General features: G+C 43.4%; 1 protein-coding gene across 6 annotated transcripts in view; it reads left to right on the top strand.

Annotated features, from left to right (window-relative positions):
• Positions 1–17,978, top strand: part of PDE1C (phosphodiesterase 1C) — a 306,148-nt gene extending 288,170 nt beyond the window's left edge. For 4 of the 6 annotated variants that reach the window (XM_070424539.1, XM_070424538.1, XM_070424543.1 and 1 more), the window contains 2 exons: positions 2,289–2,357; positions 17,739–17,978. In XM_070424539.1, coding sequence (XP_070280640.1) covers positions 2,289–2,357; positions 17,739–17,908 — 239 coding nt within the window. In that variant the 3' untranslated portion in view covers positions 17,909–17,978. Of the gene's footprint in view, positions 1–2,288; positions 2,358–9,360; positions 9,727–17,738 lie in introns of those variants that run through there. The other 2 variants (XM_070424542.1, XM_070424540.1) reach the window with 2 other exon arrangements.
• Positions 17,979–21,267: the final 3,289 nt, after the last annotated feature.

The following is a 21,267-nucleotide window of genomic DNA, read 5'->3' as shown; positions in this document are numbered from 1 at the left end:
GGCCAGCTTGGAACAGCAGAGCAGGTCGGAAGCTGGCCTGGACATGCATCCTCCAGCTCGGGTTCTGGTGTTTTCCTGGGGAATGGAGGGAGGGGGAAAGGTTTTGGAAACTGAGCTGAGTATTATTCCCACACATGGAACTTTGAGTAACGTGGCCGGTAATTCGGTGGCTGCAGAGTGGAAAATGATTTCAGAAGCACCCCCTCAGTTACTGGGGAGCCGGAGAGAGGCTGACTCAGAACCTGGTCACCCCAATGGTGCCCCCTGAAGGCCTGGAGAAATTACACACAGGTTTATTTTATGCAATTCCGCCTGCTACCTGTCTATGACTCCCGGTTAGGAGAGGCGCTGATGGGTGAACCTCTGGCTCCATCCCTTGGAGATTCCACTTCAGGAAAGGGCAGTGGATTCCATTTAAAAAAATCACCCCAGGGGGTTTAATCAATCATAGGCAGGTCGGGACCCTGAGTTCCCCACGAACTCTGACATCATGGCATCTCTGAGACCTGGAGAAGGGCCACGACAAGTCCTGCCAGCTTCTCTCATCTCAGGCAAATGAACAGTTTCTGTGGGTGGGAGGTATCTGGATTGTTTTTTATTTTTACTATTATTACTACTACTAATACTATGAACAGGGCTACTACTACTGCCAATAATAATAATAATAATAATAATATAATAACAACAACAACAATAATAACTGATAACACGGAAGACTACAATGAAACAGTCTCAAACACCATCCCAAGTGTATTTCTCCACACCTCACAGGGACTTGGGCAGGGAAAGCTTACCCATCCCCTTCAACTCCAAGTTCCTGCTTCCTCTGAGGGGTCATCTGTGATCTTCACCCAGGACTGTGGTGACTCAGGAGGACTTTTCCCAGTTAATACAACCTGCACTCACTGCATGTCAAGTAGACTTTATGAAAAGTGTGGGTAGATTCAGGGGACTTGTACCAGAAAGCACTTCACATGGAAACATGTAACTCCTCTAAGAAGTGTCTCTGTAAAGCTAAAAACAACAAAAACTAAATATAAAATAAAAAAGAAAAGAGATGCAAAGAAAAAAAGAATTGTCTGCATTTCTGCCAGCTTAGCCTCCAGGCACCTGCCATGTTGCTGGATTCCGGCCTCTGGGGCTCTTTGGATGGCAAACTAAGGAAGTGAATGAACAATAAATAATATTTGTATTTAGATATAAAATATATATGTACATTGTATGTGTGTATACATATCTATACATATAGAAGCCTAATACGCAAAGTGTCCCCCCTGGAGTTTGACCACCAGGGGGTGGCATGGAACAAAGGGAGGCCCCAGCTGGCAGCCGGCAGCGGCTAGGGACCCTATCTGTGTACGAATTTCATGTATGGGGCCTCTAGTATTTATATATAAAATAAAATATGTATGGGTATATGTTTGTATACACACACACACACACACACACACACACACAAATGTCCTTTTGCAGAACAATTCAGCCCTCTTTAGTTTTGCTCTCTCTTTCCTGATCCACATACTGGGGGCTGCCTTCTCATTCCCACAGAGCCCCTCAACTGTTTGCATGAACGAAAATATTCCCTTCCTAATAGGAACTCCATTGCCAGCTTCGGGATCGGGGGAGACCCCAGCACCCTAGCATCTGTGTGGTCTCCCACACTCCCTGAGCGCTCTCACACACCTTGGCTACTTCAGTCCTCACCAGCACTCTTTCAAATCATTGTTATTTCCCTCCTTTTGCAGATGAAGACCTGAGCTTCCAAGAAACCAAGTTAACATATTTAAGGTCCAATAGGGAGGAAAGGGACAAAGCTGGGGCAAACCCCTGATTCCTTGATCCTAAGTTCAGAACGTCCCTAAGTTCAGGATTCTTTGCCCTGGTGCACATTAGGATCCTCTGGGGGCCTCAGCAGTCCTGATGCTGGAGCTCCACTCTGGTCCCAGGGAGCCAGGACCTCTGAGGCAGGCGCTCACGCTGCCGCTTATTCAGCAAGTTTCCCCGGAGAGTCTCAGTGCAGCCCTACTCAGTGGTGTGTTGGTCCCCAACATCCCAACCCGCCAACCAGGAAACTGAGAGCGAACTCACGCGCAGGCGTGGAGGCTGCACTCCTGGCTTTTCTGGACCACGGAATACACACACAGCTTACAACCTCACCCAACCTTCTTCCAAACATTTCCAGACCCAGACTTTTGGATCACCTGAGAACATTTTAGAGGAGCATTTACCTGTCTGAGAAGTCTGTCCACAATCCTACTTTTCCTCATCCTCTTCTTCCTCCTTTGCAGGCACAAAGAAGCGCTCTCATGGCTCCCCAGCCCCGAGCACCAGCTCCACAAGTCGCCTTACCTTGCCAGGTGGGTAAATGGCATCGCGCCGTGATCTCAGTGACCACAGACAGCAGACAGAACCGCTTTCTCAGGGGTTGAGTTTAGCAGTGGCTAAGCCGGGAATCTGCCCCCATGTTAGCCAGTCTGCTCCACATTATTGGAGGGCCTCTGTCACCCACTTCTGTCAAGTTCCTCCAGGAATGGCCATGATAGCTCCATACTTGGTTCACAGTCTCTCCTGCTTGCTGATGGAAAGAACAGAATGCTGTTCTTCCTTAATTTCATCTGGATGTGTTTTGGAAGTATTTGGGAGACAGATGGTGCAGGGGAATGAGTATGAGCCTTTGGTGAGAGAGACTTGGGTTCAAATCTCAGCGCTCTCATGTTCAAACTGCAAGCTCACTACACTTATGGGGCTTCTTGCTTGTAAGTTTAGTATAGTCCTGACTGACAGTGGGTGATCACAGCTAACCTACCATTGGGGAACATGGAAGTCATGCACAAACCGTGCTGAATCCCATCTAACACTTAGCAGGAAATTTTCAGCATTCGTGATGATTCTGTAGAATCACTATTTAATACGAGAGGTACCTATTGGCCATTCTGTCTCCATGTGTACACAGGCTTACATTCTCTACCACGATTTAATTTTGACAAGTAGAACTTACAAAACACATTTGTTTGGGGGAAGAGGTTATAAAAGGCAAGCATAAACATAGTAGAAAAACTAAAAAAAATAATAAAAATTATAAGAAGGGAATTGTTGCCAATGCTACCACTCAGAGGTAACCAAAATGACTGTTCCTTCTTTATTAGATTTTTCCACCCTAGGGTGGAATTATACTCCACATGAAATTTGTCTCATCTCTTTTAAAATTTGCCATTACATCATGAGATCCCCCTGTGTTATTAAATGTTTTAAGAGTATTTTAGTGCTTGACTAACATTTCATATGATTCATTTATACCATAGTTATATGCAGAGGCTTGACTGTGCAGGAAGTCGGTGCCCCTAACCCCAGTGTTGTTCAAAGGTCAACAGTATAATCATTGATAATTTGCCGTAATGTAGCTTGTATTTTTGTTATTATGAATAATCTCACATTCTTGTACATAAATCTTTCCATGGATTGAGGACAGATTCCTATGTGTAGAATTATTGGCTCAAAGAATAGGTACATATTTAGGTTCTTAATACATGATAGTCAAAGTGATTTCCCAAAAGGTAGCATTATTTTATACTCTTAGTGATGAGTTTGCCATTTTACTGTGCTCTTGCTCATGCTAACATTAATATTTTACCAAATTGATGAAGATAAATTATATCCATATGTGGTTCGTATTCATGCACTTAAAAGGGAATTAATTGCCCTAACCAGTTTGGCTCAGTGGATAGAGCATCGGCCTGCGGACTCAAGGGTCCCGGGTTCGATTCCAGTCAAGGGCATGTACCTTGGTTGCGGGCACATCCCCAGTGGGGAGTGTGCAGGAGGCAGCTGATCGATGTTTCTCTCTCATCGTTGTTTCTAACTCCCTATTCTGTCGCCAACAATGGCTTCTTTTGGCTTCAGAGGTACTTTGTTCCAATAGTTGGTCTTTAAACATATTCTCTCCTCCCTGCTGTTAGGGGCCAGGGTGTAGGTGAATAGGATTGCTAGCTGGCAGGCCCCTGACGGCAAACTGGCCACCTGTCGATTCCGTGAGGAAAGAGGCTCCCTCCTCCCTCCTGTCAGGGTCCAGGGTGCAGGAGAATGAGGTTCCTGGCTGGCAGGCCACTGACAGCAAGCTATCCAACAGCGGATTCTGTGAGGAATGGGGCTCCCTCCTTTCTACTCTCAGGGTCTGGTTTGAAGGTCGGCCATGCCCCCTGTTGGGCCAGACCCAGAGTTCTACCATGCTGTGGCCTCCACCTCAGCAACCCAGGACTGACTGCTGCTGGGTGCTCCTGGTGCTCTGAGGGTGGGTTCTTCCCTCAGGCCACACGGGAAACAGCTGAGGAGGGCTCAGCCCTTGGCAAAACGACCCAGGATTCAGTGGGTCCATGCTCCGAGGGCAGGTTCCTGACTCAAACCTCGCCCTCACCGGAAACAGCTCCAGGAAACAGCTCGGGGGAGGGTGCAGCCGTTGCCAAGACAACCCCTGCAGGACTGACTTCCTTCTGCTTGGTCGCAGCGGTTGTGGTCATGATGAACACCACCCATGGTTTTTATATAAGTAGATTATTTTCCAATGTTAATTTGTCTTTTACATTTCTTCTTTGGGGAATTACCATATTTGATCCATTCTGAGAGGGACAGTGCCTAGCATTTGGGTTGCTGAGATAGGAATGTTTTGCAATAAATAGTGTGTTATAATTTAATTAGCATGTTTTCTTGGTCATACATGAAATAATAGTTTATAATGAGTGGCATCTTAGCTTAGATGAAATATAATCTGTCTATCTGCTTTTTCAACCTCAACTTCTGTAGCTTCCTTACCCCATCCAACAACTGGACTCGGTGTCCACCAAGTAGGCCTTGAACTTTCTTGCCTCTGTCACCCAACCTGAAACACTGCTTACCCTTTCTCCCTGGCTAATTTCTTTTTGCAGTCCATCCAGATCATCTTGATAGCATTAATACTTGTAATGATTTGCTAAGAAGCCCTTTTACCAAGTCATAGGTGGCTTTTTCCAGGGTGGGACGGTCTTATTCTTTTTTGCCTCAGTGCCTGTCAAGGTAGCAAGCACATGTTGGATTCTCATTAGTGTTGATAAGGCTGGATGGATGGGTGTGTGAGCGGGCACTGTCTATATCAATTTATGACTGTACAAAAAGCAGCCATCCTCAGAAAAAGGCTCATTTTCGAGTTTGAATCTGCATCAACTATACTAACTTGCTTTTTAGTATTGAGCCAACCTTGGTCTGTGGTCTCTGGAGGCCTCTTTCATCCTCTCTTGCTTGTGCCCTTAGGACCATAGAAATTAGGAGGAGAACAGCTCTGAACCAAGCAACTCCAGTGTGTAGGGATGGTGTTTGCTCTTCTGTGGAAGGCCATGACATTCTAGGCTGAGGTGGGATCTCTGACATCATCCTGGACATCTACAAGGATGCAGAGCTGACCTGGCACCAATGCAGTGCTGGAGGCCTGTTATTGGCCTGCTGGGTCTCCAAGGCTTCTGAGCCAGAGTCTCAGCCACCATGGCCTTGCCTTGGTTGGGCAGTCTAAACTGGCCCAAGTTGGGTGTCTTAGGTTCCGGGTTGTGACCACTCCAAAGCCTGTAGAGTTGGAGTGGGTAGTGCTCATGTTTTGTCTGTTCAGACACCCTCCACCTCATGTGTTATGATGGCAGCTCACTACTTCTTTCTACCTCAGGAAAACCACACGTTACCTCCCTCTGACTCAAGTGCCTGTACCTCAAGCTGTTTGTGCTGGCTGTCAAACCATTAAAAATATCTTGTTTAAGATACTCAAAAGTTCAATGGAGGGCTAATCATCCTTAAAAAAAAAATAAAGTAAAATTATGCAGAAACAAAACTACAAAGATATGTAAAACAAATAATTCTAAAATCTTAAATGAAAGACAAATTTTCAAATTTTCAAATTTTAAAAAGAGAAAGGAAAACTCAAGGTGAAAAGAAAATTCATGTTGGAAGATAGTCCTTAGGACTCTATACCACACATGACATAGAGAGAGAATCATATCACAAATGAAAGAGCATGGACTATAAAACTTAGAAGAAGACACAGGGATATATCTTCATGACCTTGGATTAGGCAATGATTTCTTAGATAGGACACTTAATGCCCAAGCAACCAAAACAAAAAAATAGATAATACAACTTTGTTAAAATTAAAAACAGTTGTGCTTCAAAGGATACTATCAAGAAAGTAGAAAGAAAATCCACCGAATGGAAGAAAATATTTACAAATCATCAATATATTTAAAAGCCAAGTGACCGGAATGCCAGAACGACTGGAATAACCGGAATGACCGGTTGCTATGACATGCACTGTGGCAGCCAACCGGCCCAATAGGGGCCCTTACCGGCCCCACCCCAACCTCCCATGGCCCCTCCCCCCAGCCGGCCCAGCCCCTGATCACCCCACCCACCCTGATCGGGGGCAGGGCCAGCTGCCCAGCTGCCACAGTCCCACTGCATCCCCACTGTGGGCCCGGCCTGATCGGCTCCCATGGGGTGGGCCGGCTGGACCCCACCAGTGCACGAATTCATGCACTGGGCCTCTAGTATATCTGATAAAGATCTAGTGTCCAGAATGTGGAAAGAATTCTTACAACTCAACAATAAAAAGACAATTTACCCAATTAAAAAGTGGGCAGAGGATTTGAATAAACATTACTCCCAAGAAGATATACAAAAGGAATATGGAAAGACAGTCAACATCATTGGTCATTAGAAAAATGCAAATCAAAACCACAATAAGATCACTCCACATGCACTAGAATGGCAAGAATAAAACAAGTTGTTGCCAATGACCTGGAGTAAGTGATACCCCCATATATTGTTGGTGATGAAAAATGCTGTAGCCACTTTGGAAAACAGTTTGGTAGTTTCTCAAAAAGTCACAAAGAGGGACCATATGACTCAGCATTCCACTCCTAGGTATATTCTCAAGAGGATTAAAAACATATGTTCACACAAAAGCTTGTTCATAAATATTCATAGCAGCATTACTTGTGATAGCTACAAAGTGGAGACAAACTAAATGTCCACCAACTGATGAGTATATAAACAAATGTGATATATCCATACAATAGATTATTGTTCAGTCATACTAAAGGACTGATGTACTGATATATTCTATAACATAGATAAACCTTAAAGACATTTTGCTAAGTGAAAGAAGCCAGACACAAAAGGCCACATATTATATGATTTCCTTTATGTGAAATATCCAGAACAGGCTAATCCATAAAGACAGAATGTAGATTAGGGGTTGCTAGAGGCTGGGGAGAGAGAAGAATAGGAAGTGAATTCTCATGGGCATGATTCTTTGAGTGGCGATAAAAATTTTATGGAATTAGATATTGCTAATGGTTGTCCAACCTTGTGAATATACAAAAACCACTGAACTGTACACTTTAATGGGGGAATTTTATGGTATGTGAGTTTATATCTCAATAAAAGAGCATGGAAGATAGATAAATGGCTCAAAAGACTTAAATTCTTAGATGGAAAATGCACCTCAATTGCCATCCCATAAAATAAAAGGCTAATATACAAATTGTCCCCTTGACTGGGAGTTTGGCCAGGAGTTTGACCAGGGGGTGGGCTGGACGGCCAACCTCCGGTGTCCCCTCCCCCGGGCCGGCCCGGCTGGACCCCACCCATGCACAGATTGATGCACCAGGTCTCTAATACCTAAATAAAACCAAATGCTTGCCTAAGGACAGTGTGAGAATGCCTAAAATTACAACAAAAATGAGAAAAATCTTAAATACTATGAGAAACTGGTTATGTTCAGGGAAGCTACAAGCAATATTTGCCTTGATAACAGTAAATGTGGGAAGACAATGAAGGTAAATCTTCCATATGCTGAGGGACATACTTCCACAAGGAGAAAAGTGAACTCCAAAGCAAGGTGTGAGATACAAGGATTAATGGTGCACACACAAGTAAATAAAACATACTGGTAAATTTGAGTAACTAGTCACTATAAAAATAATGTCCAATTTTGTGTTAAAATAGGCAACAAGCTATTGATGGAAGGAGGGTTATTCCATAGGAGTTAAGGAGTGCTAAGATCTATTTTGTCTTTGGGAAGAACTTTGTAATTTTGTAAATTTTTAACACAAAGAATCATCAGTAAAATAATTTAAATATAACCTACAGCATCTAAATCAGCAAGAGATCACCAACAAAGGGAATATAGAAAATGTATCAATAGAAGGCAGAAAAGAAGAAAAAGAAGCAAGGAATAAAGAATAATGACTAAAATTCGTAAAGTCAAATTCAAATAAAAACAAAATTAGATCAGTAGAACCTGTTCTAAAAATATCAGTAATAACAATAATTGCAAATGGCTTAAACTCTGATATTAAAACACAGAGATTATGTGATTAGATAAAAAAAAATCCAAAATCCAGCTCTATCCTGCTTTTAAGAGACACTTAGAAGACACACTCACACAGAAAGTTTGCTGATGTATGGCAAAAGATATGTGCAAAATATAAAGCTAGTTCTTGGGAAAACGTCTATTTTCACATCTGTTTAGCAGGCTATTATTCAGTAGATTTAAGTGAAAAACCTACTACTGTCTTCCAAAACAGCTTTGTTTGCCTTTATCCATGTAGACATGATTTTACATATATTTCAGAGAAATGCAATGTTTTCCCTTTCTAACCTATTAAGCGATATGGGTGTTGAAAATTCAGATAGCAAGAAAGTCCTGCAAATAACGTGCCCCAACCCAGAAGCCACCAGAGACCACGTCATGAAAGAACAGCTCGTGTGGTTTCTGAAACTACCCGAGGGGTCCTCCTGCAGCTCCAGCACCAGAACACTAGCCTGGGGACCTCACCTTGAATCCTTGCACACATCTTTAGCAAAGTGACTCTGACAGGGTAAAGCAATAGCAGGTGCAGCCAATTCTTTTCTAGAGCCAACTTCACCTCTGCCTTATGGGGTTTGTGAGCCTCATCGAGCTCCATGGGGGGGCCGTAAATGATGGAGAGCTGAGAATACATTGGCTCTCGCTGGAGGAGTGACCCGGAGCTTCACCACCTCTTACAGTCATGACTGCCACTGAGGAAGAGTAGTCAGTGACTTCCTTCTGAGCAGATGTCCCAGGGTGCCTCGGTCACACCACTTTGCTGGAGGGATCCTTAGATGGAAAGGTACAGTACTGTAGTCATTCACCAATGCAGATAGCTCATTCATTGCTCCTCTGTGTGTGCAGCTGCTGGCGTGCACGGTAGTATTGGCAGTAGACGCGGCTCTGCTTCTAACCTCCACCGCCTGATGTAGACCGAGTTTGTGTGTGTAGATGCCAGCTGGCTTGCAATGACATTGTTGTGTGTCCTGTTCTAGGGGACTACGGATAACACGTCCAACAAGAGGATTCCTCCGAAGAGAACTGACCAGCTCTGAGGTCTGAAGACGTTTTAGGAAGCTTACGTTTTTTTTTCCAAAACAAAATATTATGTACATTATAAGTTATTGAGCGATGAACTTCAAAAATTTTAACTTCTGATTTCCCTAATACAGATTTTTTATAATAAATACTTTGATATGTATTGCACATCTATCAAATATGAGGGACAATGCTAGGTTCTTAACATGTATTATCTGTTACCTCATTTAATCATGACAGCAACTCTTCAGGAAGGTACTATAATCTCCATTCCACAAATTGGGAAATGGAGGCATAATCAAATAAATAGCTTGCCAAAGTTAGCACTCCTTGTTCTGAGTCTCATTGACATTGACACAATGTCAAATCGCCCGCACTCTACCCTCCTATATTTTGCATTTGTACTCTGCCTGGGGATTAGATCAGTTACCCATGTACCAAGTTCAAGCACACTTCTTTTACGTGAAGATTCCAATGAGCGCTGTATTTGCAATTGTCTTTTATCTTGAGTTCATTTTGAGGGATGACAGTTGTCATTCTTATCATGGACTAGATCAAAACACATCTGTCATTTAGCCCTCAGAGCTCTAGAACACTGAAGAAATTTATCTTTATGGACTCTTTCTGGCGTTGGTCATTGTTGATGTGAAGGAGGGACATAACACTACTGATTTCGCCTTACACTTCCCACCTTCCTATGCATACGTGGAAAAAATGCACACGTTGATGAGAAAAATCAAGCAAAAGACTTCGCTTGTATAATCTCCAAATATCCCCGCCTCTTGGAAACGGCAGGGCTCATGTCCTTGGTGCTTGCCAGGGTGAACACAATGAAAACAAAGAACTTAGCTGAGGAGGATCATCTCCTGGAGGGAGGACTTTCTTATTCTTCCATTATTAGTTAAAATAATAATTTATTAAATGAACTCATTTGTCATTAACTAATAAGGGTGCAGAACATTTAATAGGTAGTGGTTATTTTTTTTTAAATTTTGTTTCTTTTTTTAAAAATATATTTTATTGATTTTTTACAGAGTGGAAGGGAGAGGGATAGAGAGTCAGAATCATCGATGAGAGAGAAACATCGATCAGCTGCCTCCTGCACACCCCCCACTGGGGATGTGCCTGCAACCATGGCACATGCCCTTGGCCGGAATCGAACCCGGGACCCCTCAGTCTGCAGGCTGACGCTCTATCCACTGAGCCAAACTGGTTCGGGCAGGTAGTGGTTATTTTAAATACGGGAGGAAGGCTCTGAAGTCAGACTGCTTGGATGAGAAATCAGAATCTAGATTCTTGCGCACTAGCTGTGTGAACCTGGGCAAGTTACTGAAGCTCTTTATGCCTCAGTTTCCTCACCCCAAAAGGGAGCGATACTAGTGCTTGCCTATTAGGGTTGTAGTGAGGGCTATAGACCAGCTCAAGTTAAATGTCTAGCATGTGCTCAGTGCACAGTGTGTGTCAGATGTTGTATTATTATTATTATTTTACCATGGCAGGTCCTGAATGGAACATCACAGGTCTCGTATTGTCCCATCCTCAGTGGAACTGATGTTAATAACATTCCAATCCCTTTCAATTCAAAACTCATGGGTGATTTTTCTAAGGGCTTTTAATCAGATTTCAGACCCATCCCTAGAGTAAACACTGATTTGAGAGATGAAATGAATGGCGGGGATTTTGTTCTTTGGTTAAAACAACACTTGAAAGGCATTAAATAATTATTCTATCTTGTTTAGTGTGTGTGTGTGTGTGTGTGTGTGTGTGTGTGTGCAAATGCAGATAGAAACTGTCTATAGATGGAAATGGATTTTGCAAAGGTCATATCATGGCTTTATCTTTGAAATGGAAGAAAACATGTGTCCCACACTTCTTTTTATAAAACGATGCCAATATTAGAAATTGTCCAGAAGCTGAGAGCGAGCCATGCCACTGCCTTTGGAGCACAGTCACAGTGCGGGGTGCCAATGGCCACACTGCGGTTACAGGAGATGGAAAGAGCGGGATGCTGATGCAGCTTGTGGTTCCACTCGGGGATCTGGCTGGACTAGGTTACACAAGGACCCGTCATTGTTCTCTGGGGTCTGCGATCACTCAGTGCAAAACAATAGGGTCCGCTGCATGAATGAGATGGATGTGATATGAGAGCGAATTAGCCCAGTCTTTCTGAAAGTGTTCTGCAGAAAGTGTTCTTGCTCCTGATAAAGGGGGTTCCTTTGCCTGGTTAAATTGAGGAATCTGCATGCTATTGGCTATTCTTAGGGATTCATAATACGTGTATCCATCATTCAGGTCTTGAAGTCCTACCATGAACAGACTCATTTAACCTTCACCCAATTAAATTGGACGTAAGACCCCCTCTCTCCCACAGCAACATCTATTCTATTCACAACTTTATTGAAGGTACTTTGAGAAACAGCAGCTTAAACAAGGAGTTTTATAAAACTTCAGTCATATTTTAACACCCGAATTCAACTAACAGCCATCAATTTTATATATGAACTAGAGGCCTGGTGCACAGATTCATGCACCAGTGGGGTCCCTCAGACTGGCCTGTGGGGATTGGGCTGAAACCGGCTCTCCGATATCCCTCAAGGGGTTCTGGATTTCGAGAGAGTTCAGGCCAGGCAGAGGGACCCCACCAGTGCATAATTGGGGCCGGGGAGGAACCACGGGAGGGCTCCAGGGTGTGTCCAGCCCATCTCGCCCAGTCCCAATCGGCCGGGCCCCAGCAGCAAGCTAACCCACCAGTTGGAGCATCTGCCCCCAGTGGTCAGTGCGCATCATAGCTACTGGTTGGATGGTCAGACACTTAGCATATTAGGCGTTTATTATATAGTATAAATCCATATCTATTTTCTAAAGAATACTTCTATGTAATAGTCCCTCTCCCCACCCAACCCTGCCCCACACACAAATAGCTACCAAAAGCAAAATGGTCTCAGAGAGAGAGAGAGACACAGAGAGAAACTAGAAGGTAGGCTGGTGGGTGGCAGAGGAAGTGGAGAAGGTCAAAGACACCTTTGGGAGGAGTTGTGGTGTTTATGACAAAGATGAGATTTGAACACAGGAGGATTAAAACTCCTAAAAGAACACCACTTTTTGTGAAAAATAAACATCGTGTGTAATTGCAAAATAAAGATGACGAAGAGTCAGTTTTTGTCTTGAACTTGTCTTTTCCTAAGCACGTTTGATGATGACTTTGCCAAGTGCAGGTTCTATGCAGACACGTGACTTTGTCAAGCTTTCATTAGCTAATGAGATCCTTCCCTCAAATACATTGCTCCAAGGGATGAGAGCAGACTTTGTGAATGTGCCCTGAAGAGGAAAGGGTCCCCCTTGCTGATGAATAGACATGGGGGGAGGAGGGGTTCTGTTCCCAGTTTTCTTCTCAAGCGGGGAGGGGATTGCAACAGGTCTGCTTTGGTTCAGCTGTGGGAAGTGCCCAATCACTGAAGGGTCAGACCCCTTTCCAGGAATATCTCAGGAATGAAGGAATCCTCAGGAAGCCACCCCAGCACCCCAGAAAGAGAAGTCTCCGTTAAACTCTAGATGGCGCTCTCATCTCTGGCTCTGCTCTTTTGCCCTGTGATCAAATCAGGGGTCCCCTGTAGAGGGGAAAGGCCATCAGTGCATACAAAACAGCACTCTCTGAATTTCCACATTTTCTCCACATTTTGAGTGAGGCTGAAGGCAGGCATAGAAGTATTTCTACCATGTCCGTGGGGGGCCAATCTCTGTCAGAGGGTTCAACTCTATTTGCCGTGACTCCAGTGGCAAGGAGAGTTTTTGTTCTGATGATCAGAAATCCAGCAAACGGTAAATGTTTCTTCATGCTGAGAAGTGGAAATTCAATAATACTTTGCCTGGGTTCGTGCTGAGCAGCAAAAATGGAATGAATGTGGAGAGGGACCGTGATTTGAGCCCTAAATCAGCCAGCCCGATGTTGGCACCACCAGCTTTGATGCTAAAGTCCTTTCCTGTCTCTACCCCATTCTCCAGGGTAAGGAGACTATTTTTATGTTTGCTCCGACTGTTTTGTGCTGCCGTCCCTTGTTTACCCTAAGAAACTCTGAGATCTTAAACATCTCCGTTGTTCTGCGTGTACATTATGATGCCACTACAGCACCATATGCTGAAAGTCTTCCCTTGTCAGCCTAGCTCAAAAGGCAAAGTTGGTGTGAGTATTCTGGAGCTTGTAGTAATGGAATCACTAATCATGCTTGAACACTTTTTCTTCTGTAAGCAAGCCACAGGTTTCAGAGAGGGTTCCTAGAATGGAAGCCCCTCGAGGGCAGGGATTTCTATCTGTTTTGTTCATGGTGACATCAGCAGGACACGGTAGGTGCTCTAAGAGGCCTCTGAATGAATATTACTCTATAGGCTGTCAAATGTATATGCAGCTAGAAGCTCTCTGTGATGTTTCCGACTAAGGCCCAGAGTAAACATAGTTTTACTGTCTTTCTATTATGTATGATTTTGTAGAAAGGTCTAATCTACAATTCAGTAGAAGACATTTTAGTAGTATGTTTCTTTGTAAAAAGTTGTGTCACTCAAGCCTGATCATCATAGAAAAATTAGAAAGTGTCAATAACCAACAAGAAATAAAATAACCATGTTTATACTACTCATAGATAATCACTGCTATGGTTTAAATGTATGTTCTTACAGAGTTTCCTGTGCATATATTTATATGTTTTTATAGTAATAAGGTTAGATCATCTATACTGCTTTTTATTTGCATGCACCTCCATTTTTATTAATAGACATCTATATAATTTTTCTATAGTGCCACAGTAGGATATTTAATTCCCTGTGATTATACATTGAAGTTGCTTCTGACCTCCTTGATCATAAATGCCATGAATTTTCCTGTTATTGGACGAGGTTGGCACTGCTGGTTTCTCTCTTGTTTAATGGAGCCATCCCCCAGTCCTACTCCTGCAAGCAACCTGTCCATCACACTCCTGCTGGCCCTTCCTTGGGAGCAGAGTAGCCGCAGAGAGAACTCGCGTTCCAGGCAAAGACTCAGCATCTCTGCTCCTTCACATCTTTCACCTCATCATAGTCACTTAACCAGGTTTTACCTTGATTCACCTTCACATTGTCTCCAGCAGGAGCAGGAAGGGAAAGAGATGGGGCAGAGGGTGGGGATATAGCAGAGGGGAGCAGAGGGAGGAGTATCAATTACCTCCTTCTGCGCACAGATCTGCAGGTTAGACGGTGTGCTTTTCTTATTATCAACAGTCCACACTTTATTCAGATTTCCTTGGTTGTTACCTAGTGTCTTTCTTCGGTTCCAGGGTCCCACCCAGAATAACAGCTGACATTTAGTCACACGTTTCCTTAGGCGCCTCTTGGCTGTGACAGTATCTCAGCCTTCCCTTGTTTTGGGTGACTTTGACGGTTTTGGGAAATTCCTGCCAGGTATTTTGTAGAATGTCCCTCAATTGCGACTCATCTGATGCTTTTTCATCATTAGAATGGGGTTATGTATTTTTGGGAGGAAGACCATAGAAGTAAAGTACTATCTTCATTACATAATTTGCATTTTCATCATGTAAAATAAGGGTGTATACTACCAACACCACTTATCACTGTTGACGTTGACCTCGATCTCCTGGCAGAGGAGGTGTTCGTTAGATTTCTTCACTGTAAGGTTACTCTTGGTCCCCTTCCCAACCTGTACTCTGTGGAAGGATGACACTATCTCCAGCCCACACTAAAGGCTCCTTCTCCTTGAGGGAGGTCCTTCAACATGAATTATTTGGAAGTCTTTTGCCTTAAAAGTGTGTCTACTCTCCCAAAATTATTTATTTGTTCCAGTATGTGGTTATCTCCGTATAAAGCCATGGATGTTTATTTTATACTTTGGGTTATACTTCCATACTGCTGTGCTTATTTTGATGCTCAAATCATTCCACCTTTGGCCATTTGGGGGCTCTTTCATTTGGGGGGGCCCTTTGTCCTGTCTTTCATTGTTTTGTTTTGTTTTGTTTTTTTGCACTTTCTTACTTTTCTGCCACTACAAGGTGCTCCAGGTTCATCTTGTTCTCTAGTCCCAGAACCAGCCATTTCTACAAGGAATCCTGGATCCTTTGGAGAATAGTATTAGAAGCCAACGTCTGGGGACCAGGAGTGCTTGTTGCTGCTGAGACTTCTAGGCTTGTAGCTACTCCATCGCTTCTAGAACTTTTCAGACCAAGAAAATGTGTGTTTATGTGTCCATCTATAGCTACATTAAGTGAAATTTGAATTCATACAGCCACTTGGACCATTCCGACCCTTCCACTTATTTGTATACTCCTCTCCAGCAGTGAGAACCCTGGCTCTCACTAGCCATTATTCACATACGTGGTTGTTCACTTCCAGAAGACACATAGGGTATTACTGGAATTGCGAACTAGTCCTCCCAACAATACTATCTACCCATATACAGTAGATGTTCGCAGCCTCGCTGGTCTTTAGTCTAAACCGTGGTCAGCAAACTGTGGCTCATGAGCCACATGCGGCTCTTTGGCCCCTTGAGTGTGGCTCTTCCTAAGTTTTAGGAGTATCCTAATTAAGTTAATGACAATGTACCTACCTATATAGTTTAAGTTTAAAAAATTTGGCTCTCAAAAGAAATTTCAATCGTTGTACTGTTGATATTTGGCTCTGTTGACTAATGAGTTTGCCGACCACTGGTCTAACAGAATGCACTAACATCCAGTTCTTTAGGTGAGTGTCTTTTTGTCACACACTAGTTAATAAGGCCATTTCCTACATTCATAATGCCCTTAGATTGTTTTGTTACATCCTGCATTTCACTCTGTGATTCCTAACCTCAGAAATTATTTTTAAAATTTGCATCCATTAAGGTTCACTCCTTGCGCTGCAATGTGTTCTGGATTTTGATGTATCCACCTCCACAGTACCGTTCGGAATAGTTTCGCTGCCCGACAAATCCCTGTGCTCCACCTGCTTGAATCCCCCTCCACCCTTCGACCCACTGGCCATCCCTCCCTGATCCGTTGATCATTTCTATTGTTTTGCCCGTTCAGGCGTGTCCTCTAAGTGGAATCATTCAGTGTGTGGCCTCCTCAGACTGGCAGCTTTCACTTAGCGGTACACACGGAAGACTGACCTAAGTCTTCACACGGCTTGGCTGCTCTTTGCTTTTAACGACCAAATGACACTCCCTGGTATGAATGTTCTGCGATTTGTTTCTTCATTTAACTATTGAGTGACTTCTCGGTGGCTTTCAGGCTTTGGCAATTGTGAATGAACTTCTATAAAATTCATGTACAGGTTTTTATGTGGACATAAGTTTTCAAGTCCGTAGGGTAACTATCTAGGAGCACAACTGCTGGATCACAGGGTACGACTATGTCCAGCGAGAAACTGTCACACTGTCTCCCAAAGTGGCTGCACCTTCTGCCTTCCCACCAGCCAGAGAGAGCTTCCTCACCAGCAATGAGCATCATCAGATTTACAATTTTTATTTATCCATCCTAATCGGTGTGTAGTGTATATATCACCATTGTTTTTTTTAAATATACTTTTATTGATTTCAGAGAGAAAGCATAAGGGAGAGAGAGATAGAAACATCAATGATGAGAGAGAATCATTGATCGGCTTCCTCCTGCATGCACCCCCCTGGGGATCGAGCCCACAACCTAGGCATGTGCCCTTGACCGGAATCGAACCTGGGACCCTTCAGTCTGCAGGCCGACGCTCTATCCACTGAGCCAAACTGGCTAAGGCTATCATTATTGTTTTAATTTGCAAATCCCTAGTGACAAAAATATTTGAGCATCTTTTCCTTTGCTTTTTTGCTATGTGTATATCGTCTTTGGTGAGGAGTCTGTTCAGATCTTTTGTTCGTTTGGACATGAGAGCTTTATATATACATTTGCAAAATTTTCTCAAGGATGTACTTTGTATTAACAGTTCATGATTGCCTGCCACATCGCAACCTCGAAAGCTTACAGACAATGCTAAATGCTGGTTGATGACATGGCTCGGCTCACTTCTGTTTGCCTTGCTCTTCCCCAAAGTGACCCCACTGCACCCTCTCTCTTCCTTACCCCTGTTCTTCATTAGAAAAGAACTTTACATTCATTCTGGGCTCATCACTGTTTCTCTCTAGGAATTTGTCTTTATTTAAGGTGAGTGGCCTAGGTGATAATATATTTATTCATCTGTCCGATTCATCTGTCTCCCAAAGACTCCTGGGAGACTTTCACTCTGTTTGTTTCCTAGTTTTGAAGACAACAAACAGGTCTCGGGGTGAGGAGATTGTCGGGGCCTTGCTGAGCTAATGGCTGTCTGTCTTCCTTTGCATGGCCGCCAGTGATCAAGCCTCCGCTGCGCCACTTTAAACGCCCTGCTTATGCATCCAGCTCCTACGCACCGTCGGTCCCCAAGAAAATGGAGGAGCACCCTGCAAGGTACAAGATGCTGGATCAGAGGATCAAATTGAAAAAGATTCAGAACATCTCCCATAACTGGAACCGGAAATAGGTCAAGAGAAAGAGAGGGGGTGGACGAGGGCCCAGTCTCTGCCTCTCAGCACTCACCAGCCACCAGGTATACCTCCAAAGGGCTGGGGGTGGGGGAAGGGGGAGGCCCGGTGCCATCATGGTTGAGCCACCAGGGCAAAGAGAAGCTGTGTGTGATTTTCCCTTTACTGTTCTGCTATAAACTCATCAGTTGCTGGATTTGGGGGTCAATGCAGACCCACCAGCAAACCAGTAAGCGGGTTGTCTCATGTGGCTTTTATTGCTCTAAATCTTTCAAAGTCCAAATTGGACTAAAATTAACACGATGCAACCTGTTCAGAAAAGATGAAATTCCTCCCCTTGATACTATCTTTGTCCCTGGAAGTTGACTTGCTCCACTAAGATTATTGGTTAGTAATCATTATATTTCAGAACTGCACTTTTAAAGCCATCTTCCATTTTAAATGCAGTGTTTAAAAGTCAAATAAACATGTCCCTTTCCAGGTAGAGGCACTCAAAACAAAAGTTGGGCTTCTGAATGGAAGCAGTCTTAGTGGAAAAAGAAGACTTAGGAATTGAGTGTTCATAGATATTTCTGAATTTGGGCTTACTGAGCAGATCCAGGTTCAAAGTAAAGACCATTGTTTTGGTTCTCATTGCGTGCCTCAGGCCTAATAGACTCGTGTAAGGCTGTGAGGGTTTGCAGGAGAAAGGAAGATGACCCTGACCTTCACTCACAGCAGACGATTCTAGGAAGCAATGAGGTGCTCAGGCCTCAGAGAGTCTAGGTTTGAAACCTACCCCAGGATATGTCCATTTGGTCCTGTGGTCCTGGGGCAGGAGGGTGTAAAATGCTGAAGGTAATTGGAATTTCTTAATTGCACATGTTTCTCTGTAAGGTTGAAAATGCCTTTAAGTTTGAAGATGATGAAATTTCACATCATCTTCCTAACAGACCATATGGATGAGTCCTTTGGGAACTCAAATGCTCTCACAGATGTTGGTAGGATGGAAATCTGCACCTCCCATCTCATTGTGGCGGCATTTTTAGTCCAACTGGCTCTCTCCTAGAGTTTTGTTGTTGTTGTTAATCCTCATGGGAAGATACTTTTCCCATTGATTTTTAGAGAGCGTAGAAGGGGGCGGGGGAGAGAGACATTGATGTGAGAGAGACACATGGATCGGTTGACTCCCACATTGGCCCCAACGACCCTGGTACGTGCCCTTGACCGGGAATTAAACTGAGACCCTTTGGTGTGCAGGCTGTCACTCTAATCACTGAACCACACTGACCAGTGCTCTCCTAGAGTTTTTACTTTGGCATTAAATTCACAGAAATGTAAGGTTCAAGGCCAGAAACAGCTTTTGATCCCTTCAGAAACAGTCTGATGAGGGGGAACTTCAGGCTCACTGTCAGGCAGCTCTGATCTCCAGTCTTGTCCTGTCTGTGCTAGTTGCAGGTCTTCAATCTAATGGCATAATCAAGCCTCAGGTTGCTTACGTAGAAAGTGGGATTCGTAATGTCCACTGTGCCTTTGATGATGAGGATGAAAGATAAGGGAAGTTCTGATGCTGTAGCTAAGCCTGGCCAGGGACAGGGGCACAACAATGAGGATTCTGTATCCAGGAAAATCTCTCCAGGACCCCACTCCCACCCCGCCCCCCAAAAGAAGGAGCTGTGCCTTGATGCCACACCTTCTGGGGTCTGATTGTGAAGGGTTTCAGGTCCTCGCCTTCCATTCTCCAAAGTTCATTTCCAATAAAATGGCTTATGCAGTTAAGCCAGTTAAAGAATTTAGTGCCCATCATGCAACTAAGCAATTTATTTAAAATATGCTTTGTGATAGTATTTCAGGGAAATTTAATTACTAGACAAAAAGGAAACGCTTTGTTAGGGAAGCAATTGTAATTCTTAGCTCCCAGTGTGGTGCCTGAGCAAGAGGACCCTTCTGTAGACTGGTGGTCCCTATTCCACCTAACTTAGGTTAACTCAACAGGCCACTTCTACCTGTTTGTAGACAGGTGCCTTCGTGCTTGCTGCACACAGCCTTTTGGCCACACAGTGAACCTGCCCCTGGGGTAGTGGCTTCCTTGCTAGCCAATGGATTATGGACAAAAAAGGGGCAGTGTAATAAATGTAGCCCAAAGTAACCTCACAGGATGATCTGGTCATACATTCCTACTGAGCAGGTCATGTTGGATAGTCATGCCACAGACATGTCATTTCTTTAGTAAAAAGTTTACCTTTGCTGTCAGCAAGCCCTGTCCATTGTTTCTGTGCATCTAGGTTAACACCTTTGAAATGCCTCTTTTCTGGACCCCTCAGAAGCGTAACCACCCTCAAGGAGGCACATGATCTTATTAACTATCCTGTCATCCAATCCTTGCCTTGTTTTCTCCCACATCCATGTGATCTTCCTTACCTCCCCCTTCATTCCAAAGGCACAAACAGACTGCACACAGTCTTTCTGGGAAGTGTTTTTCTCAGCCTGTTGAGGTCTTGCTTCCAGGCATATGCTCTGTTTGGCTCAAATAAATCCTAATAAACTCTTATAAAAATTTTTAGAAGTAAATGTCAACATAAGAATGTCCAAACCTGCAGGATATTTTTATGAGTTCTTACATCAACAAGATCAACCCCTGATGATGTTCCCCATTTATCCCAATACCTTCAGGGTCAGGTAGAGAGGTCAAGGTGGCTGTGCTTTCTTGACTGTTTCTTGACGTTGGAAGCCATGATCCTGGTGGAGAAAATTAGCTCCCTCTGTATTCTGTGGTCCCAAGATGTTATTTCAACCTTTGCTAATGTTTTCATTGAGCAGATGCCCAGATATTGAGATTCTGCATTGCTTGTAAAATGTCTACCATGTTAATTGCATGATGCGTTGTATAGAAATGCCAAATTATATATTCTTATAGCAAATAAAAAGATGCTTTTAAAGGACTTCCTTATATGTGAGTCATTCTTTTCTTCTCCAGAATTCTGAGATTCATTGGGAAAGAGTTAGATTTCCCCTGTGCTTGGCACTATTCAGTTCTGAATATCTTGTCATGAGGAATAGTATAACTTACCCTTTTCAATTTGCTTCCTGATTGTGTAGGCAATAGCTTTTAAAAAAAGTTATCTACACTACAAACCCAATACATTAATTTGTTAATACTAGTAACCCATAATAGCAGCTAGTCCGAAGGTAAAACACCTGTGTTATTAACTAAGTTTATCATTCCAGGTTAAGCTGTACAGCTAGTGGTTAAGAACTTGGATTCTGGGGTTAGAAAAACCTATAATTAAATATGGATTCGTCTTTTGTTTGCAATATGAGCTTTACCAGTTTTGTAATCTCTCTGAATTTTAGCTTCCTCAGATGTAAAATGGGGATA

Source organism: Myotis yumanensis, unplaced genomic scaffold (assembly GCF_028538775.1).
Source record: "Myotis yumanensis isolate MYYU_CA2020_CCGP unplaced genomic scaffold, mMyoYum1.0.hap1 SCAF_9, whole genome shotgun sequence".
Classification (NCBI taxonomy): Eukaryota; Metazoa; Chordata; class Mammalia; order Chiroptera; family Vespertilionidae; genus Myotis; species Myotis yumanensis.
This window is presented reverse-complemented; position numbering and strand designations above follow the sequence as displayed.